The sequence below is a fragment of the Balearica regulorum genome, chromosome 14 (assembly GCF_011004875.1).
Source record: "Balearica regulorum gibbericeps isolate bBalReg1 chromosome 14, bBalReg1.pri, whole genome shotgun sequence".
NCBI lineage: Eukaryota > Metazoa > Chordata > Aves > Gruiformes > Gruidae > Balearica > Balearica regulorum.
The window spans coordinates 21,596,294-21,622,561 of record NC_046197.1 but is presented as its reverse complement, the minus strand read 5'-3'; the positions used below and the strand labels follow the sequence as shown (position 1 = coordinate 21,622,561).

The 26,268-nt window shown below is 41.0% G+C and overlaps 1 protein-coding gene across 9 annotated transcripts in view; it reads left to right on the top strand.

Moving 5' to 3' along the window:
* The window catches only part of JAKMIP2 (janus kinase and microtubule interacting protein 2), a 64,995-nt gene that overhangs the window by 25,311 nt on the left and 13,416 nt on the right, over positions 1-26,268 (top strand). For all 9 annotated transcript variants that reach the window (XR_012837703.1, XR_012837701.1, XR_012837700.1 and 6 more), the window contains exons 2-15: positions 5,233-5,500; positions 9,958-10,455; positions 12,449-12,658; positions 13,558-13,656; positions 15,585-15,731; positions 17,531-17,671; positions 18,605-18,661; positions 20,538-20,657; positions 21,127-21,255; positions 22,251-22,334; positions 22,637-22,699; positions 24,275-24,373; positions 25,777-25,875; positions 26,212-26,265. Coding sequence is in view for 5 of the 9 variants with exons in the window: in XM_075766357.1 (XP_075622472.1) it covers positions 5,372-5,500; positions 9,958-10,455; positions 12,449-12,658; positions 13,558-13,656; positions 15,585-15,731; positions 17,531-17,671; positions 18,605-18,661; positions 20,538-20,657; positions 21,127-21,255; positions 22,251-22,334; positions 22,637-22,699; positions 24,275-24,373; positions 25,777-25,875; positions 26,212-26,265 (1,929 nt within the window). In the remaining 4 variants the exon portion in view is untranslated. The remainder of the gene's footprint in view (positions 1-5,232; positions 5,501-9,957; positions 10,456-12,448; positions 12,659-13,557; positions 13,657-15,584; positions 15,732-17,530; positions 17,672-18,604; positions 18,662-20,537; positions 20,658-21,126; positions 21,256-22,250; positions 22,335-22,636; positions 22,700-24,274; positions 24,374-25,776; positions 25,876-26,211; positions 26,266-26,268) is intronic.

The window sequence follows — 26,268 nt, the reverse complement described above, 5'->3', positions numbered from 1 at the left end:
AGATAATTCCTGAACAGAGCTGCAGCCAGTCTGGGACTTCTTGAAATTAATTGCCATTAATACCTGAAGTGCTTTGTTCAGCTTTGGTAACCCAGCTCACATTCTCCTCTGTTAGGTAACCTGATGTGGGGTGGTGGATGTGCTGTAACTGAAGGACTTGCCATCTGCTATCTTCCAAGGTGTACAGGAGCTTTGGGGGTGTTTAGGGCCTCCCTACTGTTGCATCCAGACTCGGGAGTTATCTGCATCTAGTTTCAATTTTAAAAGCTATCGGAAGATTGAGGAGGACAGTACTGCTCCTGGGCTTATTCCTGTTTCAAAGCTCCATTTAATTTGGGCAAATTGAAAGATTTTGTTTGTCTGTTTCTCAGAGACAGTTCAGAAAAGGCAGATGACAGTCTGCAGTGATTTTGGCAGGAATAAGATTGTGGCCCTTTGGGATGCAGTTTACACTGACTGCTGAAGAGCAGTTGCACCTTCATCAGTCATTCTGCCATCCTTGACATCTGCTTCATCCTTATGCCATACAGATTTTCTTTCCATTCACCAGGAAAGTTGCACACAACACTGAACTCCTGGTGATATTGTTCCCACAGCTCTTATCACATTGATTCTCTGCAGGCCAGGTAGACAGAGAGCATGTACCTACACTTGTCATTCCCTTTTATATGGTTCCGGTGCTTCCTGGTTCTCAGTGTTCTGCATGTCAAAAGATTATCATGCCAGCTTTAGTTATTGAATGATGTCTTTTGCTTTCCAGAGCAAATCTTCACGTTTTGACCAAGTATCAGTTGTATCAAAGGGCAAACTGCATGCAGAATAACAGAATTCCTGAAGTTGTTGTTTATTTACTGTTAGCAGCATGTCTGTGAGAGCTGGACTTCACTGGAAGAGCCTGCAGGATAATATTAAACCTGACAATGCTAGTGGAAGCAATGAACCATGTAGGCTTGCAGTAAGGAAGGAAGGGGACTCCTAAGCAAAAAAACCCAACAAAACACCTTCAGCTTCTAAATCATTGAGTTGTGGTGTTTTGTCACAGGAGAATGAGAATAATTTCATGCTTTATATCTCATTTTCCTTTCACAGGAGTAGAAAATGTTCTGCTTTGTCTGTTTGCCCTTTCCTACTTTCCTTGAAGCCTTGTCTGCTCGGCTTATGATCAGCAGCTCAGCAGTGCTCTGATTGTTATCAGTCCTGGGGTCCCACACTCAGTGGTCTCAGGGATTGCCTGGAAGAGTCCAAAAGGTTTGGAAAAAAAGAAGGGAACGAGATGGGCACTGGGATCCAGAGAGAGCTGAGGAGGGAGAGAGCAGAGAGCAATGAGAACAAAGGCAAAGACTGTCTAAATCCTCATATTTTGCCTTAAGGTGCTTGAACTATAAATAAGAAGGATACTTGTTGCAGTTTATGCAGCAATAATTCTATGTTTAATTCAGAACACAGCACACTGTAAAGGCAGTTTTATGGAATGCTCCCAGCTTCATGCTTGTTTGTTTATCCTCCAGCTTCTGATTTTAAAAACTTGACTGACATTCACAACTTCAGAATATTCTTGCAGGGAGACATTCCAGGGCATTTTGTTGTTGTTGAACTGTCCCTATGTTTTTAAAATAGCAAATATACCCACTTTCTTTCCTAAACACCCTTATCTGTTCTGGATGCAACCCATGCTTCCTGTAATGACTCTCCATTCTCTCTCCTTGAGGCTTCCAGCTATGTGTGTGTGGCTTTATCAGCCCTTGAGTGCATGCATAGAGAAAGGCAGGAATGGCTGTTAGATAAGCCAGGAGACTCCAGTGACAGTAAGACCATCCTAGACGTACATTGTGGTCCTCCGCCCGCAATACGCAGCCTGTACATCAATATTGTGTGTAAGTGACAGAACACCCAAGGGCTCAGGTGAGAGCAGGGCTGCACCCTTACTGCCAGGGCACCTTGGCCCCATGCTGAGAGGAGCCCTGTAGAACACTGCTCTTCAAAAAGGTCTTGGAAGAGGTGAAAGCAGGAGAAGTGAGGGAATTTAACAGAGAAGTGCTAAGTGCTTTTAAGAAAGGAAATACAGATAAGGAAGCAAAAATGAAGTGACTGACAGCATTCTGAGTTTTATAGATATGTTTTAGTCAATGTTGGAGGCTACAGCTCCCACATTCATTGCTGACAGAGTAAAACTCTGCAAATAGTGGGTTTTTTCCAAGTAACTGCAGGGTAACATCATCTGGGGGTGACTCTGGAAGAGGAAAAAATGAAGCAGCCTGCTCTTTCTGCTCAATGGAGTATATGCATATGTATGTGTATAGCTTCATATACATGCCGTATCTGCTGTAATGTCAGCTGCATTAATGTATTCTAGGCCTAATATCATCCCCCTGGCATCCTCAGAGGTAGTTACTTTATTTCAGTAATCAAAGAAGAATAGCACTAAAAGATGAAAGTGACCAATTAGGCCTCTCTCACTTCTTTTCCTCTTTGGAACTGTGCCTTTCCTAGGCTCGGAAACACTTCTCTGTTTCTGTTAAAGCATTTTCCACTGTTAGGAATGTTTCCTGTAGCCCATCTTGCAGGTAACAGAAATTTTGCCTCAGTTCTTTTTTCTTTTTTTTGATGGATATTTTTCCCCTAACCCATCCCTACCCGATTACCTTTCTAAATTTCTCTCAGGGAAAACTGGAAAAACCTGGCCTCACTAAAGCTGTGGCTGACTGCTGACTCCATGTCTGGAAAGAGGCAGCAGAAGTAATCACAAGAACGCCCCAGTAAATAGCATCCCTGTCACGTTTGGACTATATGGCCTCAATGCATTAGTAGAACTTTCTGTTATCTCAGTGCTACAGTATATCACTGCTGCCTCTAGAATGGCTTTGTATACAAATGTTAAGCCTGTAATTTTTTATCTGCAGAGAAAAAAATATAAATTCTTGCTTGATTAGCTGTTAGGGTGTAAATTATCCTTTTGTATAAGACTGAGAACATGTTTTTTGCACCCCATTCTGTATTTTCCCTTTCCTGTGTTTTTTCCCTAACTCGTGTGCATGCTCTGTTGCCACTTGATGTGAGCTTTTTTGCTGCTGTTCCAGTCTGCACTGTCCAAATGCCATGCCTGTTTGGGTAGCACGGCAGTGTTCCATCTGCAGGGTGATATCTGTAATCACCTGTCTTTATTCTTTCAAGCCAAACATCCAAGGTATCTCATTCCTGAATGAAAACATTAATCTTTTATGAACTACTGCTAGCCTCTGGGAGACTGACCCAACAGCAGCTCATTGCATGACGTGATGTGACATCCATGACTGTAGGGCTGCCCTTGGTGCTGCGTGCCAGCTGCAGTGGTTATTGAAATGTGCTGGTTGTGAGGGCAGCCTCCGCCAGCGAGAGCTGCCATGCGTGCGCAAAGCCTCTTGTGCTTTCTGCTGAAGGGGCCTCTGGGCCAGAGGAGTCTCTGAAAGCGCTTGCTGCTTTTAGAGTGGGTGAGGATCTTGAATGACACAGCAAAGAAGCATTTTCCCTATGCAGAAGATAATCTGTGATTTTTTTTTTTTTTTTTTAAATCTATTGTCCTTACTGCTTTGCTTATGTACTGTTTTCCTCCTCAAAAGCCATCCTTTGCATGGTTAATCTGGTGAAAGTGTCACCCTTTGCTCAAACCCAACAAGTCTTCATGTATTAGTATTCATTTGGTATTGACAACCAAAAATTTGTGCCATCCTGACCATTTCTGTCCCATCTGTACCTGATTTTTTTTCAAGCCAGCAGTAAATCAGATATATATGTGCTGTGCTACATGATACATTACAAGAACAAGCCATTTTTATTAAGTGCTTTCCAAAGCCCATTTTCTTTCTCAATCATCTGTACCTACAGCAGGCTCAGCTCTGATGTTGTACGGTTTCAGTCCTCCTGGTGAAAAAGTTGTTGTGTAACTAGCATGATTGGATCCTTTGTTATCAGTATTGAATATGAGACGCTGTGGGAAATATGGATCAGATCCTGCTCTCATTTGTAGCTGTATGTATACAATGCAATGCCAAGACTTCAGAGGTATTGTAACTGGAAGCAACATAGGAACCCCCAGGTGATACAGGGCAGTGTTTTCAGGATAACAGGATCAGTATGGCAAGAAGTGAATCTGTGTTGTTCAAATTGCAATGACATTCTTTACTCAGGATTCTGCTGTCATCTCAAAGGATGTGTGTCATTTCTGCACGTTTTGTGGATGTGGTAGGAATGTCCAAGTGACTGTGTGAACATGAACATGGCACCATCTCTCAATCCCTGTTCAGTGCTGAGACACAAGGACACAGAAATTTCTAGGGAGCTTATTAAATCCACGTTTATTTTGTGGGTAGACAAAATACCTCTTTATCCAAGACTGTCAGTCAGTGCCAATAACCAAGAGAAATGCTAAAAAAACCAACACCCATATCCCTCCCCCTGCAACCCCCACAAAACCCAACCAAAACAAAACCAACTCAAAACAACAGGTAGATGGGACAGAGGCACACTTGTGTTCTTAGTGATATGGAAACCCTCCTTGGCTTCCTGAGCTGTATATCTTGCTGATGTGCTTGGGTTTAAGCTTACCACACACTTTGGCTTAGGACAGAATTTTCCCCAAAAAATCAGTTGATGGAAACCATTGCTGGATTTTTTTTGCATTCCCTTGGAAATGGCAAAATGGACAATATCTAGTCTGATACAGGCTTTTGCATGTTGTTAGTTCTCTCCTTCTACAGAGACCCAGAATGCTAGTGAGGACTTCAGCACTTCCCCTCTCTTCCAGAGGCATTGTAGGCGTGTTGTGAAAAGTCTTTGAGTTTGGAACAGGATCTTGGGGTGGATCAAGGGCTGGGAAGGGTAAGAGGAAGATATTGTTGGTAGATCCTTGAGATTAAAGTGCCCAATTTGTGGTTATCTCAGACTGCAAGGCTTGGATTAAACGGCCTGTCCTTTCTAGTCCTGTACTCTCAACAGCACTAATCCTTATGGTAAACAAACTCCTGTCTTCATTGCATGGTGCCCCTTTCTAAGAACAGAAAAAGGGCATATATGGAATCTCCCCTAGTATGCCAGACTCGCCTACAGAAGCCTGATTGTGCCGGGATCTCCCTTGCAGGTTTTCAGACAAAGATTGCAGTGTTTGGAGAAGTGAGCTATCTCTTGTATTCTGTAACCATGTGAGCTGTCATGCTGCAGTGTCTGCTGACAAATAATAGTATGTCTTCTTTCTCACAGGACTTCCAAAGCAGCTGACTCCAGGACCTTAAGGAATATCATGCAGTAGGTGCTGAATTAACTGGCACTGGAAGGAACAGAAAAAGATGGCAGTCCATATTTGAAATAAACACGTGGACTCTTGCTGATAAGAAAAACCATGTCAAAAAAAGGACGTAGCAAGGGCGAAAAGCCTGAGGCACTGATTGTTGCCCTACAGGCTGCCAATGAGGAACTCAGGACCAAGCTAACAGACATTCAAATTGAGCTGCATCAGGAGAAGTCTAAGGTGAGTGAGGGTTTGGTTTAAATAACAGTGTCTGTGCTGAAGGAGAGAAACACATGGAAAAAATAGTATCACAAAAATCAACAGATGCAACATAACTCTTTCCTAGAACAGTGGTCTGATTCTTTTCCCACGTACAATATTTTCTTATTGTGGATATCCTGTTGCTTCTGTGGAAAAGACTCCTTTTTTACTGAGGTACAAGTTTAAGAAGCCTCTGGCTCTCAAATAGAGCAATATGTCTTTTGTAACGTCTTTGGCCATATTCCAGTTAGTAGGTTTCATCCTATCCACTCACTGTTTAGAAATTGTGTAGTGTTGCTGTTTTCCAATGGCTGATATTTCAGCAAGAGATTCCCTTATTTCAAAGTTGAGTGAAGTATTCCTTAAATGTGTAGCATGACAATTCATGTCGACCCTTGTAATCGATCTGCAGTGCAGCCCAGCTGTGTTGTATACACCAGGGTATGTGTGCGTTGTTTAAAGCTTGTTCAGGTACCAATAATCTGCCCAAGTTAGTCTCAGATATGTAGTTAGTCTAAAGCCATCTGAGTATCATGCACACAGGGTATAGCCATGGCCCTATAGTATAGACGTACCTGTGAAGTATTGACATGCCTCCCATCTACTTTAGAAGCCTTTGGTACAACCTCAGGGCTGTGTGCTGCAGTTTCAGCTCTTGCCTACATCTACTGAACTTTTCACCCTCTTTTCCTGTGTTGCCTATGCTAGGACAGCCCTTGTGAAACACACACTATCTCATTACACTAGTACAGCTTTTGTAAGCTGTAAAGAGGTAACAGGCTGGGTGTTATCCAAGTATAAAATACTTGCTGTTGTTTTACTCTGCATGTACCCTGCCCACATTCTATTAAAATCCTTGCAAGCAGCATCAATTTTCCCGCAGGTGATGGTGAAGTGGTTTTGCAAAAATGTGTACTTTTTGCTATCCACAGTGTTGCTCCCTCTTCATTTAGAGATGCTTCTAGCGGCAAGTACAATATGACTGTTTTATAGTCAGAGTAAGGGTTTTGTGCAATAAACCCTTACATGGTAAGGGCTAAAGTTCCCTGAACATTGGTGAGATTAAGGCAGTCTTCAGGTTTAGCAGTGTGTTCTTTATGAGCCGTGAAGATAACAAATGTCTGTTTAATAACTCCTGGTGAATTCTTACAAAGTGGACTAGAGGCAGTGCTAACTGCAGCCAGGCAGCCCCTACCTGCAGTCTGGTGGCAGCCACATTTTCAAAGGATGATGCCTGGTGATATATTGTTTTTTTCCAAATGGAATATAATTGAAGTTCGTCAACCTGGCTCTCATTCCTTCACAGATAAGCATATATCCTGGGCAAATAAACCCAGAATGACTTGCCTCTATCTTCCAAACCTGAATAACTACAAATCCTTCAGCCTCTAAGAGGTCTTTTTCATAATTTCTTTCTTTTAGGGACAGATGTTCATGCCAATATCTTAAGGTTAATCATACTGGTAATCTCAGACAGCTATTAGCCAGCATAGTGGAAGTTGGTTTGTATAATTTAGGAGAAGCTAAATGAAAGCAAGAATAGCCAGTTCTGTGTTATCTGATGTTCTGAGAACCTTTGGGGGCATTCTCCCCTCACCTACTAGTGAGATTTATATCCATTAATTTACAACCTTTTAAAATAGACAAGATTTGCAAGCTGCAACAAAGCGGACTCTTTCAAATCATCACTCTTTCAAGCTCGTTCTGCGTCCTTTTCTTTCATAGATAGTCAATGACAGTCTTGGAAAGCAAAAATGTTTTGCGATTCTTTTGCTTTCCCTGCAAGCTTTGGCATTCATGTGTTGCACACAGGCAAGACTTAGTTATTCTTTTAAGGAGCCACAGGCTGGCTGCCAGATAACTGATGGCTAGGAGCTTCTGTAATGCTTTCCACTATATTCTGAGTCTTGCTGCTTTTGTTATCACTGTGGCTATGGAATTCCAATACGGAAGTTGCCAGTGCAGATTTTTGTTGCCAGATATCACTTCAAGGATGGCCCAAAATAATGAGAGTTACAAGAATAAGTAAGTCTTGAAAACAAAACCAAGAAAAGCTTATCTAAAATATATTTAGATGTGCTTGAGTAATGCTGGAAAGGAGAGCAGAACATGAACAAGATAATGAAATAGCGTGCTTCAGTACCTCTTGGGATGCCCATCCATAGGTGCTGTCATCCATTCCTGCAACTAAATTGGACTGAGTGCTCAGGGTATTAAAGGAATTGTCATCATGGAGTAGTGAGGGGCTAAAAAATACAATCTCAGGAAGCAGATCACACTTCTGAATTGTTCTGCAGTTTGGATTGAGAGGAGTAGGCATCGTTGAAAATTTTATTTCAACCTAGAATTCAGATTTTAGCTCTTTCCTCCTTTTTGTGTAGACATAAGCAGGTTCAGATTGGACATTGTGGTACAACCTTGTTTGTAAAATCAGGTTAGAAATAGGACACCGAACTGGGCAGTTGCCCACATCAGAAGGAGCTTTTAGAAAGTGTTCATCCCACAAAGGGGTCAAACAAATAGGACCTTTGGACTTTTCCTGTCTCTGCTAGCAATAAGTTCACTCTACCAATGAATCCAAAGAGGGTAGAAACCTCTGGGCCATTGTGGTCTTTTATTGAGCAGGTCTCTTTTCCATTACTTCAGATATAATTTTTTTTCTTACAAGGCCCTCATTCACTTTCCCTTTCTTCCCATCAGAATGGTACATCTACAAGTCAGCCTAACATCTGATGGCTTTTCAGTTTAATAAACTAGGCAGCCTGGAAACTAATAGCCATAAAACCAGGCATCCTAGAGCTTAGCTGGGGTTGTACTTGGGCCCTGGCTGGGTCTGCATTGCGCCATTGTGGATACTCAAACTACTGTGAAAGTTTAGGTGTATTTTTCTATGTCATGCCAGAAGGGATCACTTACAATAATTGTACCTTGTTTTGCAGTGCATTCAACTGTCTTTTTATTAAACAGGAAGAGATGTGTTACAAGAAAGAAAGAGGGCATCAGGCTCATTTTTAGTCATGAGTATTCAAAATCAAGGATGAACCTAGAATGAAAAAGGAGTGAACGCAAACCGAAAACCTGTCCTAAGGACTTGGGAGCTGAGGCGCTAAGGTTATGTGTGGCTTTCTTATCAGAAGTGATCTATGTAGTAAAGGCATTTTAATATCTCACATGAATTGTACAGATGTGATTAAAAGCATCTGCTTTTTAGTCCCTGGCTGCAAAATCTTGTTGTATGACGTGTATTATTACACAGAGTTACTGTATCAATAGCCTCTGAAGTCCTTCGGAGAAGTCAGTGGCAGTTGCAAGTGTAGACCACCTTTAAAAAACATGTTTTGAATACTTTTGCTTTGAAAAGCTTTTTGCGTCCTAGGAGAATCTTTCAGATTTGTTTTCCCTGGAGTGTTCTGAGGAAGATGTCTCTCATTTTTAGAGTCTGTTACTTGTCAGAATGACTTTGGTTATTGAAACCAGAGTAAAAAGTATGCTTTCAAACTCTTCTAATGGCTTATTTTGGGAAACGTATATCTGAAATAAGATGAGGATAGCATGGGAGAAAAAAGAATGTCAATCATCAGCTCTGCATATAGTTAACAGCACTTTCTACCTTCACTAAATCCTCTCCAAGTAATCAATTAGGCCTGCAAACTGGACCACCAGTGTCTCTTGGAGGGCTTTCAGATCACCTACTACTATGCTTATTCATATTTACTGGTTTTTCCTCTGGCTTTTCTTTCTGAAAGGTTTGCTCACTCTTCCTCGTTCTTTGTGGTCTTTATTTAAAAAGGACTTAACAAGGAAGTTCTTAACAATCTTTGGAACCACATTCTTTTTCACTGTAAATAACAAACCTACCGAGTTTGCTTTGAACTGAAACCATTCCTTATCCGTTACTTTCTCTTGGTGTAGATTCACACAGGTTTCTATTGTGGAATTGCTCAGGGGTCTGAAGTTGCACCTAAAGATATATTAGTGTAAGTGTACTGAGGACTGGTGGGTTGCTGTGTAACTTTGATTCCAAAGCAATGGACAAAGAACTTAATTAACAACAATTTTTAAAGAGTAGCAAAGGACATATTTTAAGTAAAGCTAGCTGTTCCATAAGCATAATAATGAGTGAAGCATGCTTTTCTGTAGATACGTGTCTAAGAAGTGACTACAAATGCCCATTAAAGCTCTATGTATGGGTAAGAACATCTGTAAAAGATGAAATGTTTCCTGGACTTTCAGACTTGCACCTTACCTCAGTTGGGATCATATAGAGGCAAGCACTTCTCTCTCGTTTGCCTATGTGAATGCCTCAGGAGTTGGCCCATATTTTGTTGTAGGAGGATGCAGGGTCTTCCTCAATTTGATGTGACTGTATGTCTGGGTGGGCTTGTTTTGATAACATTATGTTGGTAGCAGGTGACTTTCATTTTATCTCAATGTAGGTTGCTAAACTTGAAAGAGAGAAGACACAAGAAACTAAGCGTATCCGCGAGGTGGAGCAGCGCAAGCAGACGGTGCAGATCACAGAGCTAAAAGCAAAACTCCATGAGGAGAAAATGAAGGAGCTGCAGGCTGTGAGGGAGAACCTCATCAAACAGCATGAGCAGGAGATGACGCGGATGGTGAAAGTCCGAGACAGTGAAATTCAGCGCCTCAAGTCAGCGCTGTGCGCGCTGCGGGATGGGAGCAGTGATAAAGTAAGGACAGCGCTGACTATTGAGGCTCGTGAAGAGGCCAGAAAACAGTTTGACTCCGAGCGCCTTAAACTTCTACAGGAAATTACTGAACTGAAGTCTGCCAAAAAGCAGGTAGATGAGGCCCTTAACAACATGATCCAAGCTGATAAGATCAAGGCAGGGGATCTTCGGAGTGAGCATCAGTCCCACCAGGAAGCCATTTCCAAGATCAAATGGGAGAGTGAAAGGGATATTCGCCGCCTGGTCAGTAACCAAAACAGTTCATGTGTTCTCTTATGCTGTAGTGAGTTTGTCCCTTGTGCCTCTTGGTTTTTGTGAATAACAGAACTCTGCAATGCACCTCTGTTTGCAAAAGCATTACAAACTTCTTACTGTTGTTTCTCAGCAGTAAATAGATCACGGTGAGCTGGCTAGAGCAACCACTGTGATGGCAGCTAACACCTTAAAGTAAGAGCGATTGGCCTAGTCCCTAAGGATTTGTCTTGCTGAGATGCTAATACATGTGCAATACAAATATTAGAAAAAGAGTGTTTGCATCTGCACTTGCAGTTTGTTAGTTTCTCTAGCCCTTGTGGTGGTATCCTAAACACATGAAACCATGGCAGGAGGGGAGATGTCTTTTGGTTTGATCTTGGCATAGCCTTCAGTAATTACTGGGGAAAATGAACAAAATGAGGCCCATGTCAGCAATGGTCCAAGTTGCCATGTTTCCCTGTCATCCAGGGAGTTGGACCTGCTTGCAGCAGTGGAAAATTTGGCTTGAAAACTGGAATTCAAGATTTGACAGTTAGGTAATATAAATGGTAAATAGAACTGTCAAGAATGATTGTTGGTTTGTTTTCCTCAATTCAAAATCTGTGTACTGGAAGTATATTCTTGTGTTGCTAAAATGCTCAATAACATAGTACAGAGTAGTAGTGGTGGATTCTTCTTATCTGCCTTCTGAATTTTGACCCTTCCTGTTATTTTGATTCCCATTTGCAGTTCTGTGTAGCCATGAGGACAAACTGCTGTTCTTTTTTTCTCATCTGAAATTGAGGATCTATTTTTTCAGGGGATTAATATAAAAAGGACCTATAGTGAAATTTAGGATAAAACTGAGACATTTAGTAACATTAAGATCAACTCAGGTTCCACCTATGTATTGTGTGAATTTATCTTTATCAACTGATGAAAGGCTTTTTGAAGGCTATTTACTTTCATAAGAACCTTGAACAAGTCCAGAATTATTTTTATCTATCTGACTTATACAAGTGGTTTCTAAATCAATTTTATTGCTATCAGAGTGGAGGAAGTTACATCAGAGTGACATCTAGTTAATGGAGAACAGAATCTAGCCCTACTTGTTTGAAAAATACTTTGTGGAGGATTTCAGCAAGTGTAAAAAGCTGCAAGACCAGGAAGTATCTTTGGCAGCTTCAGGCAAAATTTGGCATATATATAATTTTTGTTTTCAGGGAATGATTCATATCATTCCCAGATAATTGTACTTTTATTTTGCCAGAGTGATTTGCAAATTCTGGTTCACCAAATTTTCTTGAGCTTAATGATGTTAGCAGCTTTGTATCAATTTTTATGGTTGCAAGGCTTGTATGGACTGATCTAAGTTTTAATCTAAAATTTTCTTCTCTGCCATCATTCTTAAAGTTGCTATGAGATGAAATAAGAGGCACTTCTTTTTGTCTTGGATAGTCCTGGGATATTAGGCAGAAATGAAGTACCAATAAAATGAATAGCCTTGAGTTTGCACTCAGTAGAAGATTAATAATATGGTGATTAGCTTTAAGAAATACCAGGTCAGCACAGATCTTCCGTTTGTGAGAATCAGACTGTAACCTCTACTGTCTCAGCTAATGTAGCTCCATTTACACAAGCAGGAGCTAGTCTAACCTTCTTGGGCTTGTCAGAGTTTATACTTATTTTTCACTACTATAAATAACTGACCAAAATGCAATGTCCAAGCCTGAATGTTTCATCCCGTTAGCCATTAACACATCACACCACGCTCAGTTCCTGGGCTTCACCCTGTGTAACGCTGGTGAATCTGCTACTGTGCCAACATACAGTTATGGCTGAAACCTCAAAGTGTATTGTTTTACAAGCCTGGTGCAGTATGATATAGCAGATTTAAGTGGTGAACACTGCTATTAAGTAAATCATATACTACTGGATTGGAGTAGGCTGAAGTGCTGTTGCCTTTACACAGTAGTATCGTTCTGGTGTTTCTCTCATTCAGATGGACGAGATCAAGGCTAAAGACAGGATCATATTTTCCTTGGAGAAGGAACTGGAGACGCAGACAGGCTATGTGCAGAAGCTGCAGCTGCAGAAGGAAGCTCTGGATGAACAGCTCTTCTTGGTGAAGGAGGCAGAATGTAACATGAGCAGTCCCAAGAGAGAGATCCCAGGAAGGGCCGGAGATGGTTCGGAGCACTGCAGCAGCCCTGTATGCAGGTTTTACTGGCCCCTGCAAAACAGAAACATAGCTGTGTTTCTCTTGCTTAAATATTTTCTCAGGCCCTGGGAAAACATTCCCACTCTTACTCACTACAGAGCAGTTATGTCCATAGATTCTCCAGAGAGAATGCTAGTGGGACAAAGCTTTGCTGGGCTGTTTCCTCGGTTGCTGTATTTACAAATATAAAACATCTTAAATAATTAGTGCCCCTTTGAAAGATTCATTCCATGAACATAACTACCTGGATAGCATGTATTCTCAAAAGCAGACAGAATTGGGAAGATTGGCAGGGAGAAGGCTGCAGGGGAGGAAGGAGCGATGCGGGAGACTCTTAGGAGATCCTCCTCTTTCTCATTCTCCACATATACTGCCCTTGCTGTCATTCACAAAGCATGCAGTTCACTGGTTGTGTGAATAAATATATGATGTTTACACAACAAATGTGTGTGTGTATATATATACATACATACACAAATGAGGAATAAGAAAGTAAATGCAATTGATGCTGAAAGGGATGTCCTTTTTCACCTGACATAGTGGTGCAGCAAATAGAAGCAATGTATAGGAAAAGGCAATAAAAATTAGAATCTTTTAGCTTTTTGTTTTTTCTTCCCCATCAGAATATCGACATCTGTTTGGTTGTTTTCTCTTTATTTTTTTTTTAAACAGCTGAGAATTTTCAATTAAAATATCCCCCAAACCAGATACTTTCTTCCAAAAATATATATGTATTTGCCAGCATGTTCAATATTATAAAAAATCCATAAATATAATTTGTTCATGATGACGATGACAGCTTGAGTGGTGTGTGGTTTTTGAGGATTCTTTTCCCAAGCATGTATTCTGAAAAGAATCAGTAACTGTATTATGTTGTTGCCAATGAACAGGACTTGCGCAGAAACCAGAAGAGGATAGCAGAGCTGAATGCCACAATCCGGAAGCTGGAAGACAGGAACACGTTGCTTGTTGATGAACGAAATGAACTGGTGTGTGAGCTTTGCACTGTGAGACAGAGGAGGTTGGGAGACATAGGGAAAGGCAGAGGGAGGAGGATCCAAGGGTGATAGCCAGTGATGAATATGCCTTTTCCATCCATCAGCCTAGTCACTCAGGAGGCGGAGGGTGATTTTTTTTTTTATCCTAGATTTAATCAGTAATTTTGCTGAAGTTATACGAGTACAAAATCACAACGGAAGTTGAGACAAAGAGGCTTGTAGGTTCTATATGAATGCTTATGTTCCCTCCTTGACCTTTTGAGCATAAACAATGTATGGTAAGACTTACCTTGTAAATGAAATAATGTCTGTAGTCCAGTATTTGTCCAGGTTGAGAATAGTTAAGTATCTGATCTAGGGAGAATGGACAACAGAGAATTGATTCCTTGATCTGATTTACTCCTAGGTGGTGATACCTGTGTGTTGAAGTCAGCACCGTGGCTTTTTAACCTCTCCATATTTCTACTTCTGTGATTAAGGATGAGGGTAGTGAAATTCAACTCTAGATTTTTTTTTTAATTCCTGAGCTAGGAGTCCTAATGTTCTCTTTTCATATCACTTTAGCTGGCTTGGATCTCCTCAATGTTCTTAATGTAATATTTGCAAAATAATCTTATCAAGATTGCAAATTGCAAATATGTTCACGTGCCTCTCTTCGGTTATGAAAAGCTCTCAAGCCCCAAATTTCTGTGCTACTGAATAGCTTGGAGTCTGCTGCTGAGTCAGCTTGATTAGCTATTGCATGTCATTAAATATGCAGCCACAAGGAAAAAATAATTTTAAAAGGCTTCTAAGCTTTATCTTGCACAACGTGACTACAAGAAACACATTCTGTTAAATGTGACCAGGAGTACTGCTGGAAATACCGTACACTTTAAGATACATTTGGCCTAGCAACAAACAACTTAATTCTTAGGGTAGGACAAATGGTAGTTTTACCCACAACTGTGCTGATCAAAGATGTAATCACTTCCTGGCTGCTCCCCCCTTTTCTGTTAGCAGAAGGGATCTTCAGGTACTTGCTAACCTGCTTCAGACCAAATCACTGGATTAGTTTAAATAGTCTAGTAAGATGATGTGATGATGTAAGCAAATGTGGTTAACTGCCCTTAATAGCTACAGAAAACTCTTGCAGTCCTTTCCTCACAGAACTGCAAGGGGCAGGAACCTCCCAGTGATGAACAGTAATGCAGAATTGGGAGGGTGCCTTTGTTAGGTAGATCATCTGAGCACAAAGATGGCTTTCCACAGCCATGTGCCATCTTCTTTCTCCTCCCTTAGAACAAGAAATTATACCTATAAAACACTCGGTATTACTGGATGGAACTAATCTTTCGGAGGAAGAGATCTTAGTTAAAACTCTAGTTGTACCAATACTGGAACTTCCAAGCATGCCCTAAGATACCTTCCTATCTTATGGGTTTTGTTGTTTAAATGTTATGTGATTTGTTGATTAAAACAAAGTTCATTGTGCACGTGCACAAGTATTTCACTGTGTGGCATTAAGAAACAGGCTTACAACTATGTTGTTATTGCTGTCATCCAGACTGAGTAGGTACCTATGCAAATCTGTCTTTCAATGAGAAAATCAGTGGGTTTCTTGCATATAGAGCACAGGTAATTTCAGACTTTTGTAGCAGCTTTGCAATTGCCTGTGTGTTGGGTTGCTTCATCTCTATGTCTGAGTTTTCCCGTAGATAAAGCCATCTTTTGGAAACAGATGTGCAGAATTATGCTTTGAGATTTACAGATAAAGTAAGTTATGGAAGCTGTAAGCACCAATTCCATTAGATCACTTTGACATTTTACGGGGACAGTAGTCCAACAGGGAAGTAACAAAAATACTTCTAACAAAGGAGGGAGAAAAAATATCTTTTATTTGTATTATTTACAATTATTAATTGCTATTATCAATCCAGTTGAAGCGTGTCCGAGAAGCTGAGAAACAATGTAAACCTCTTCTGGAAAAGAACAAGTGCCTCACGAAGAGAAATGATGAACTTATGCAGTCTTTGCAGCGCATGGAAGATAAACTCAAGGCAGTCACTAAAGAAAATATAGAAATGGTTGGTACTGAAAAGCAAAATGAGGATTACTGTGTGATCTATGTCTGTTATGGTGGCCACGTCTGCATAGCATATGCATGTATATACATAGAGAAAATGTGTTGTATGTAGTGTATAATATATTGATAAGATATAGCCATGCTTAGGCCTGTATATAATAGACGTACATACTATAACATTGTACATTATGCATACGTGTGCAATATATTTAAGTGAATGCATAATCACAGTCTTTAATACTATCCCCAAAATTAGAATATTGAGTTTCAATTGCTTAAAAAAAAAAAAAAAGAAAAAAAAAGTTGTATCATTGAGTCATATCCCACTGTTCTATTTTGCATCTGGAACTCAAAAAGGAAGCTGTTAAGAGCAATGTTTTCAGCCAGCATGATGTTCATCTTTGAATGAACACATTCTTGTTAGAGCTGATGAGGGCAAAGTAAAGTTCTGCTCTGCCACTGAGCACATACACTCTTTCCATAAAACATATGCATGGTACATGGATATGGGAAAGGGAGAATGGTAGTGTTATAAATTTGACGAGGGTTATTAATTTCACATATCAGGGCTATTTGAAGCAGGATCAGCAGTTATGTCTGTATATCCTTCAAACAGAATTGCCCTGAATATCAGTTAGAATCCAGTGCCTACACATGCAGTGATGTTGCTTTGGCATTAATAAAAAAATGAGGTGGAAGTTCTGGGTTGCCAGATGTAAGCTGGCAGGTTGAGAAGGCTTCCCCTGCTAAGTGAGTTTGTGTGTCTTGTGTCTGGCTTGCAATAGCCACTGTCCTCATCTTGAGCAGACTGACTGTTCTGCAATGGATACAGCTTTCCCGCTGATTAGGATGAGACAATCGGATTCACTTTCTTGTCTTATAGAAAAAAGGCTTTAGTGTTACGAGGTTAATCCACTTTAGGACTCTGCAATTCACCCATGCCCAGAAGACAGATAAACCTATTGCAGGTGTCACGGGTCAGAATTCTTCTTCCACAACTGTGGTAGTACAGATCACAGCCCCTTGGGCTCTCCCACAGCAAAGAGAAGGGACTTGGGAACCTGTATGCATTAGGTGTCAGTGGGCAGTGCTACTGGCGCATATATGCGCACACAGCACGTATGTTCTAACTTAGCTCTCCTGACATCTGCTTTTTACACTACAGATGCACAAATGATAGAAGGTAGCAAGCTGTGGGTGACTAGAGTAATTCTCATAGGCTGTAGCCATCCCTTCTCCCACACATGCTCAGGAGCAGGCAGGACGTGGACTTCTGCTTAAAATAGATCTGGTACCATATTTTTTGCCTTTCCTCCTCTTCTGACTGGATGCATGTCTTTCACATGACTAAAGCATGTCCATTTCCTCATCGTGTATGGTCATTTGGTGGGTATCAGTAAGGGCACAGGGTCATGGGAGTAGATACTCAGGTTGCATACTCAGGCAGGTACGGACAGGTTGGGAGTTCAACTATATTTGCCACATGTTGGGGCATCTTGATGCATGGCAGAGGAAGAACTATGGTATACGACCTTTAAGGGCTGCTGTAGAGGCTATATTGCCACGCAATAAGTGAATAGATAAAGCTTTGTAGTTCTGGTTGAAGAACTCAGCCTTGCTGTGCTGCTTTATTATTAAGAAGTGCTGATGGGTATTAATAAAGTTATAAAAATAGTGTAGCTGAAGCATATTTAAAGGACTGTACAGCTTAAATGAAAGGTAATGCCTAATTTTTAACTGAAAGATGGTCTTTTTGTCTCTTAACTCCTGGATCTTATTTTATGTTTCTTCTTAACACAGAGAGAAAAAATTACATCACATCCTCCTCTAAAGAAATTAAGATCTCTCAATGACCTGGATCAGGCTAATGAGGAACAAGAAACGGAATTCTTAAAGCTTCAGGTCATAGAACAACAGAACATAATTGATGAGTTAACACGGGTATGTCCAGAGCACCAGGAAATTAGGAATGATTCCTGTGTACAGTTCACCACTGATAGTATTTCTTCTTATAACTAAAAGTTTGAGGGTTCATATCATATCTTTTAACACCTGCAAATTTTCAGATGTAGGTGTGTATGGGTGCAATTTAACTGAACTTCTAGTGGGGCATCAGCCCCTACAACTCAAAAGTATAACTTTTGTGTGTGAATTTTGCTCTGGAAGTGAATGCAGACTAAGAACCATGGAGCTTGGGAAGATACCTACATGTTCCCAAGGCAGGGCTGTGCCAAGCTGTTTTACCATTGTAACTAAGGTACCATTAAAAAGTTTCCTTAACAAGATGCAGGCACATAGTGCAATATCATGTGCTGGAAAACTGTGCTGCTAGACAGTGGTTTACTAGTCCTTCTGTCATTTAATACTGACAATCCCTTTTTCAGCTGACTTTGCATTATGCTGTTGAGGGGAAAGAGAAAGGGACTCCAAAACAGGCTGTTGCCTCTTCTAAGACATCACTGCTAGGAGTGGTGAGATCAACACTACCATCATTCAATGACTTTGAGACTGAGGCAGCATCTCCTCTGCAGGGAAGGCAGACAGCCTCTCATACAAAGCCCAAACGGGTCCCCTACAACAGGCCTCCCAGGGATTTTAACAAGAAACCCATCAGTGCCTGTTGTTTGACAGCCTGTCAAGGCAACTGCACAACAAGGGATTTTTTTCAGATATCCCATCTTCCCTTCTTCAAGTGGTTTTCAGCTGACACACATACAGATTTGGATATGAATCCTCCCTTCCACCTGGAATCAGATTCCTGTCTGAACATATGCACAGTTGGTGGAAGCCAAATGATTTATTTTCTCTGTACATTTGGCCTTCTACAGCTGCAAAGAAGAGAAGAGAGAGTAACTTTTTAATCTTATTTTCCAGGACAGGGAGAAACTCATTCGTCGCAGAAAGCATAAAAGAAGCTCAAAGCCAATTAAGGTAAGAGGAAAAATTGTTTTTAGCTTATGAAAATACTAGTAGGCTCTGTAGAAAAACACACTTTAGCAATCTGATTAAAGAGAGCTTTGCAGATTATAACAATCTGCTTTAGTGATTGGGTTTATAAACACCTTAATTACATTGGGAGAACTTTTTAAGTCCACTTTGAAATGCAGTTAAAGGTGCATAGCTATTTAATTTTCAGCAAAATGAGGGTCGTCCCTGTGTCCTGTCCGTGTCTGTCCGTCCCCGTCCCCCCCCATATAGTAATCTTCCTCCCATCTGGTTTCTATAAATACTGGTCTCAAGATCTATTAGGCTGAGATGTATTTACATTTCCATAGACTTTCCCATCTATCTTCTGCTGTCTATTTTTCACAGCACATATGGGCTAAAAGAAAATCCTTGTGCATCTTTATTTTTCAAGTGGAAGTTACTGCCTTGAGAAATTGAGTGTCATTCTCTCCTGCTCAGTTCCACAGTCCTTTGGCTACCCCTTGTATTACCCTGAATTGGGTCAAGACCAAAGCTGGTATAATTTACAACAATTTTAGAGCTGAGTAGTCAGTAGTAGTTCAAATAGCTCCTTTATCAGCTAGATGTGAAGAATGACTTTGCAACAGACCCATCCCACCTCCAGAAAGTGGAAATACTGTGCAGGAAACAGAGCTTGGTTGCTCTTTGCCCTCCAAGGACATCCCTTAGTACGTCAGCCATGTTCTGTGAAAGTAATGCAACACTTTCCTACACACAGAGGATTTCAGACCAGTAAATCCTAGATGTGTCGTCACTTTGTTTCTATATGGTTTTGAAGCAATACACAGTGGACGTAACTGGGAGATAGGGACTAGAAAGTGTTTTCATCAGTCAACTTTATTTTTAAACCAGAGATTATAACATGGGAGAATACGGCTATTGTCTTCAGTTGGAAAAATAATGAACAAAAAAAGATAATATATGCAAAAGGTTATCAGCATCTTTGGTACATGTTTTTTGTGTGATTCAAATGCCAGGTTTAGAAGGTTGTAACCTGTCAGCAAAAGTGAAAAATGTTGCAAAGCAGAAATGCATCTTAATAGCTCGTCGATCATTTTGTCTGCAGAATTATTCATAAGGCAAATATTTAAATACTCAAATCTGTACTCTGAAGCCAAGCCCGCAGGGTCAAGCATCTATACCTTCAATAGGACATGACTCACAGTTTTCATTTGATTTAATTTAGTTACTGAGATTGGAGATAGTGAGGTGTCAGGCATACAACTAAATTGTGTGGTGTGAGCAATCTCATACAATGTGTAGCAGTTACTATAGTACTGTAGAGATGTGCGAGATTAAAAGTTCCTTCACGCTAGTTTTGTATTAGCATAGCTTTCACTCACTCCAACAGCAATATCTGTGAGAGAAGCACTGAGATATTACAAATATCAGCAGTGTCAGTGAGAGAAGAAGAAGGGTTCCCTATTCTGCACGCATTTCCAGCTCCTTATGGTGTTATCTTTGCACACCAGTCTGCATGTTGATAGATGTCTTCTGAACAGCTTTGGGGTTAACAAACAATTATCCTGCCAGAGAGAGGCAGAGACTTTTCCTTTAGCATGTTGCTGCTCCCATTATGTTTTCCAAGTTTTAGACTGAGCCAGATCCTCAGCTCAGAAAAATTAGTCAGCAAACTCATTCTCCACAGTACAAGACCTAATCTTCAAACCCTTTGGGTTTGTTTGGAGATGATAAATGCAGGAGTTGCCCATTGCTCTTTTTCATGTCTTGCCTTTTTTAAGTAACTAGCAATGTGATTTTCAACTAACTACCCCCCCCATCAGAAACTTGTGCTACCTGTTTCCAAGGAGATTCAGAAATCATGTTTTCCCTTCTTTAGAGACATGTGGTGGATACAGTTTTTGGGTACGATGATGATTCCATGGACTCTGAAACATCCTCTGTGGCCTCATATAGAACAGACAGAACACCAGCAACCCCAGATGATGATCTGGATGAGGTAAGATTTGACTCTTTCCATGGGCAAGGACAAGTTTTCAAGAGACTTTGACTTCTAAAACAAGTGGCCAGGGTCTCAAACACTTAGGTTTTTACCGTGCATATTGAATGATAAGTTCTTTATGAAGTTTGGCCTCAATTTTGGTTACTGATATACTGAAATGCTGAGAGGTTCTTTCAAGATCTAGTCCATAGAATCTACAGCTATGACTTCATTGTAATCTGAGATGATGTTTTTCCTCTCCCCCTTCAAGAAAATAAACCTGTCACATGTCTTTAAGCTAAAAGACATATAAACACTGTATAAATTCCACATTCTTGTTACTTCATATCACAGCAACCTCACCAAAAAAGCTATTTGAATCAAGACCTGTAAACAAACTGTTGTGCTTAACAGATCACACTTGCATTCTTTGCTTTGGCAGTGCTCTGCTGTCTGGTGCTTAGACATGTCCTTTCTTATCCTTCAGGGTTTAGCAGCAGAAGAATCAGAGCTGCGGTTTCGACAGCTGACAAAGGAGTACCAGGCCCTGCAGAGAGCGTATGCATTACTGCAGGAGCAGACAGGAGGCATCATAGATGCTGAAAGAGAAGCCAAGGTCAGTATTTGTTTGAGAGCATTTCATTGCTATCAGGACATACAAGCCCCTTGAAGTGACATACAAAGGAATGCAGTTACATGCAACATGCATACAACAGAGGTGTCCGTTTCACCAATTTGTTGAGTACATTTAAAGAGAGTGACAATTAAAAATGGACACATTGCTCAGTTTACAAGGGGCTGTCTTCCACCTCAACCTGAAAACTCTGCAGTTAGGCAGATGTGCCAAAGCAGGTAATTCTGCAATTTGGCACAGAATCACAAAGGTTTTCTTGTCTTTTGCCCAGGTGTGAAGGGGTTGGATTTTAAAGGTAAATGGAGGCCTGTGGGTTTTCACAAAGACACGCATTGCACCAACTTTAGGAATATTCACCCGAATGTTTCTAACAGAGAAATGCAAACCACATTCAAATTTGAATGTGATGCAGACTACAGTAAACCCTCCAAGGCTAAAAATGTTGCCCCTCTAATAAAATTATAGGATTATTCAGGCTGGAAGGGACCTCCGGCAGTCTCTGGCCCAAACTCCTGCTCAAAGCAATGCCAGCTGTGAGATCACACCAGGTTGTTTAACGCTTAGTTGAGTCAGTCCTTGAAGACACCCCAATAGTTATAATTACTTCTTTCTACTACCTTTTGGCACTCTCATGTACTAAGCACTTTTTTCAATCCAGGGACTGCCCCTTACTATGGTCTTTGAGCCAAACCTGTCATCCCGAATACCTGAGCTTGTGTTTCGCTACTCTAATGCAAGACACGGTAATAATAGGCTTGGGTGGGGAGAAGGGGCTGATACACCACTCTGTTCCCTTGTGTCGTCTGTATGCCAATCTGAGGGGTGGCACAAAACATCACTGAGACAGAATCTTTGTAACAGTTACTCACTGAGTGGAAGCAACAGCATAAACCTAGACTCTGCTGTGTTTGGTTTCCTTTAATACCAGTCACATTGCTGGTTTAGTTACTGTTTAATGCTTTGTCTGACTTCAACAGGCTCAGGAGCAGCTCCAAGCTGAAGTCCAGAGATATAAAGCCAAAATAGAAGATCTGGAGAAAACTTTGGCACAGAAAGGGCAGGTAAGCATTTCTTGTGTATTTTCTTTTCCTATTTTGGATGTTACCTGCTCTGCTTACAAAATACCTAGCACAATTTCAGTATAGACTTCCATGAGATGTAATGTCACTGTACAGTAAAGAGGCAGATCTAGTGCATTCAGAAGCCTTGCTACAGCTTGGTAGACTAATATGTTGTTGTTCTGTAAATGACAGCTTGTTCCTGTAGGTTTTTAAAGCCTGAATATAGTGGGTCAAATTTTCAATAAACACGCCCAACCTCATGGAATTCGATTATTCTGTAACAGTACTGCTTCACCCAACAGGACTCACACTGGGTGGAAGACAAACAGCTTTTCATTAAAAGGAACCAAGAGCTTTTAGACAAGGTATGTTCCCAAGTTTTGCGTGCCCGCCCTGAAGGGTAATGTGGATCCTACAATACACTTTTTGGATGTAGCCTGGTGCTTATAGGTGTAGTATAAGGATAGAACAGCATAGATTAATATGGACAGGATAACATATGGAAAGACAAGCCCTCTCCAGCTCTGCTCAGGCACTGTTGTTGCTGGCAAGCTCCAGCCTCAGATCTGGAAGCTCTACTTGTCGTTCTGGCTCCGAGGTGCAGACCTTTGTGTTCCAGTAGCATTGCACTGAAGAGTCTGCTGCTGTGCTGTCAGGATGTTTTGAGCTTAGCTTCTGAGTGTGAAACAGCAGTAGAAATGCAGTCACCCTCTAAGAGCAGGGCCCTTTCATACTCCTAGTCCCTGTGCATTCTGTATGTTTGTAAAGGCTTAAAGTCGTCCTTATGACCAGTGGAACTTGTGCTGCTCAGTCCCTTGGTACATTTAGGAATATCACCTGTTGTATGTGTGTGTATATATATATTTGTATGTTTGTATGCATATATTTTTAATCATGGAATATAAGGATACAAAGGACCTCAACATTGCTTGCGTATCACCAACAGTAACAGCAGTTGCCGTACATATGACTGCCATCAGCAAGAGGCCAGAACTCCCAGCACCCGGTCTCCTGCCATCTTTCACCTCCCCAGATGAGGTTTCTTAGCCTGTGTTTCTCCCCTTCCATAAACACATCTATAAGTCTCCAGCCCTGTGCCATCCTTCCCCATCCAGACAAACTGTCCCATGGGGGCTCATTTGACCTCAGTCTTACCATGCTCCCTTGTCTGGGCCCTACTCAGAAATACTGACTGCAAAATACATGTCCTGGCACTGTCTGGAGACTTGCAGAAGAGAGCAGGCTGAGGAGCTAGTGGTGGAGCTGTCCACAACAAGCAAGCTATAGACAGTTGGCCAATGGGTGGTATTTAAGTCTATCTGCTAATTGACACAACTACTTGTGTGGAGATGCTTGCTGTGCAGTTCATGCAAGTGCTTGCATGGGGTGGGATGGCTGCTCAGGTAACTGCCTCCACAAAGATAGCTTTCCCTGCATGCCATCTGTGCTTCATGTACTACACACTGGGCATCTCTGATCTAGCCCAAGCTCTTCTCCAAGGCAGATGCAGCTGTTTCTGTGTCAATCCTGATAGACATTTATCCAACCTGTTCCCAGACTCCTCCAACAAAGATGTCTCCACATCCCTCCCCAGATAATCTACTCCAGTGCTTTACCATGAGAGCAGCGTGTTTAATAGCTAATGCAGACTAATCTAATAGCTAACCTGACACCTCTGTAGTGTTAACTTCCCCACTGATCTTCACTAGGATTGGACGCTTTTAGGAAAACCTCCAGCCTAAGCATTTTATGATGTTTAGGAAGTTGATGAGCAGAAGTTCACTTGTGAACTAAAGACTCACTGAGGTAAACCAGCAAGCAGTGAATCATCTCTAGAGTTTGGATTTTACACTGCCTATGCTACCTCAACTACTAGTCACCAAATATTGAATGATTCTTGTACCAGTCACACAGATCCTGAATTTACATATTTCTGTTAGATAGAGAAACTGGAAGCAGAAAACAACCGTCTGCAACAGGAGCTGCAGGATGCCCGAGACCAGAATGAGCTGCTGGAGTTCCGCAACCTTGAGCTGGAGGTGATGGATAAGCTCGTTACAGTAGAGCTGGTAGCAAATTAAACTAGTGCACTTGCACTGGAAACCAACTTTAATCAAGTGTTTACACCAGCGTTGTAGTGATATAACACAGTAACAAATCAAGCCCAGCATTTTCAATTGTGAGCTGAAGATGTCAGCTCTAATATCCTGGAAATAGCAAGCTCCATACTTGTCTGGTTCACCTCTCTCTGAGCTAGGTGCTCAGTGTGCACAGATAAGCTTAGCTGATTGATGTCATTGTGGCTCTTGGTTACCACACTTGCGGGTATGTTTTTTCTAGTACTTTGGAGCAGTCTGTTGTCAACATGCTTTGTTCTTATTGCTGGCCTGGAGGCTACTAAAATCAACAGAAATTAATTACATTTAAATTAACCAAATAAGCAAGGCTTAAACCCCATCCTCATGTACTTTGCTCAGGGCTGCATCCTGATTCACAGCTAAGATCTCTCCTGAGAGTAGACATCCAGGTGTTCTTTTGGGTTGGGTTTTTTGTTGTTGTTTTTTGTTTTGTTTTGTTTTTTTCCATGAACCTGAGCAGATCTTGGAGGAGAAATAAATGTTGAGCGTACTTTTATCTCTAATAGCTGAAGAGTAGAGTGTTCCTCTAAGAAGTCAGAGACGCAGGTACAGTTCCTTCTTCAGGGTCTTCAAAGTCCTTTCCCCCTGTGAAAATCTCACTGCTAATCTATAAACTATGCTGGCTTTGTTTTTTTTCCCCTCTTTCAACAAGAGTTCCATTAGGTCAATGGAACTGGACTGATCAAGTGAATTATATGTTTGTAAACCAAAAATGTATTTGAAAGTGAAATCTGATCTTCACTTCTGTGCTTGCCTGAATACCTGAAAGGGATAAGAAATAACATCTTCAAATTTTTATTTTTGTCTTTGGTGCTTTAAAAGCAGACAAATATTTGTAGATTTTATGCAATGAAAATGTATAAACAGCCAGGTTGATCAACTTTTTTGAACTTCCTACTTTCCACAGAACATAAAACGTACCAGGATGAACAAATGTGTAATCTGAGTATCCTAGTAGTCTTAAGTGAAATAAAGGGAATATTTACAACAATATGTAGTTCTTCAACACTTCATTAAGCAAATCACTCGAGTCTTAGCCAGGTGACAGCCTTTCTGTAGACAATTTGCAAATTGACATAATTCATCAAATAACCTCCTGTAACATAATTAGCTCCGGTTTAGGATCCTATCCCACTTGTCACATTGTTTTTCAAACTAGGTCTACATGTTTCTTTCTTTGACTTGTAAAATGAAGAGCTTGGCTTTGCAAAGCATGATATAAACATTAGCTATGGCATTTAATGAGTTCTGTTTGCATCTCCTTCATTCTAATATGTTCTCTGGTGTCTTCAATTTATTATCAGGAAAGAGAGAGACGGTCCCCACCATTTAATCTCCAGATTCACCCATTCTCAGATGGTGTGAGTGCTCTACAGATCTACTGCATGAAGGAAGGGGTTAAGGTAGGTCAGTTTTGTAAGGCAGCACTTCTGTCTACAGGAGTGGTGGATGCTGCCTGTATAACCCATTACATTCATCTCTGCTAATAACTCCGCTAAAATTTAAGCATTTAAACTCAGTCGAATGCAAGTGTGTGTGATGACTGGCACAATTGAATTGGACTCACAATTTTCACCATAATGATAAAACCTGGCTCAAAGGCAACTGAAATCAGTGTGTGATGCATCTCCATGGGATAAAACAAAATGGTTGATTTCAACATGGTTCGTAGGAGGGATGAATATTGCAGCTGTGATAAAATGTGCATGCCATGCCTTTACCCTATACTCTCTTTGCAGGATGTCAGCATCCCAGACCTCATAAAGCAGTTAGACATCCTAGGTGATAATGGGGTA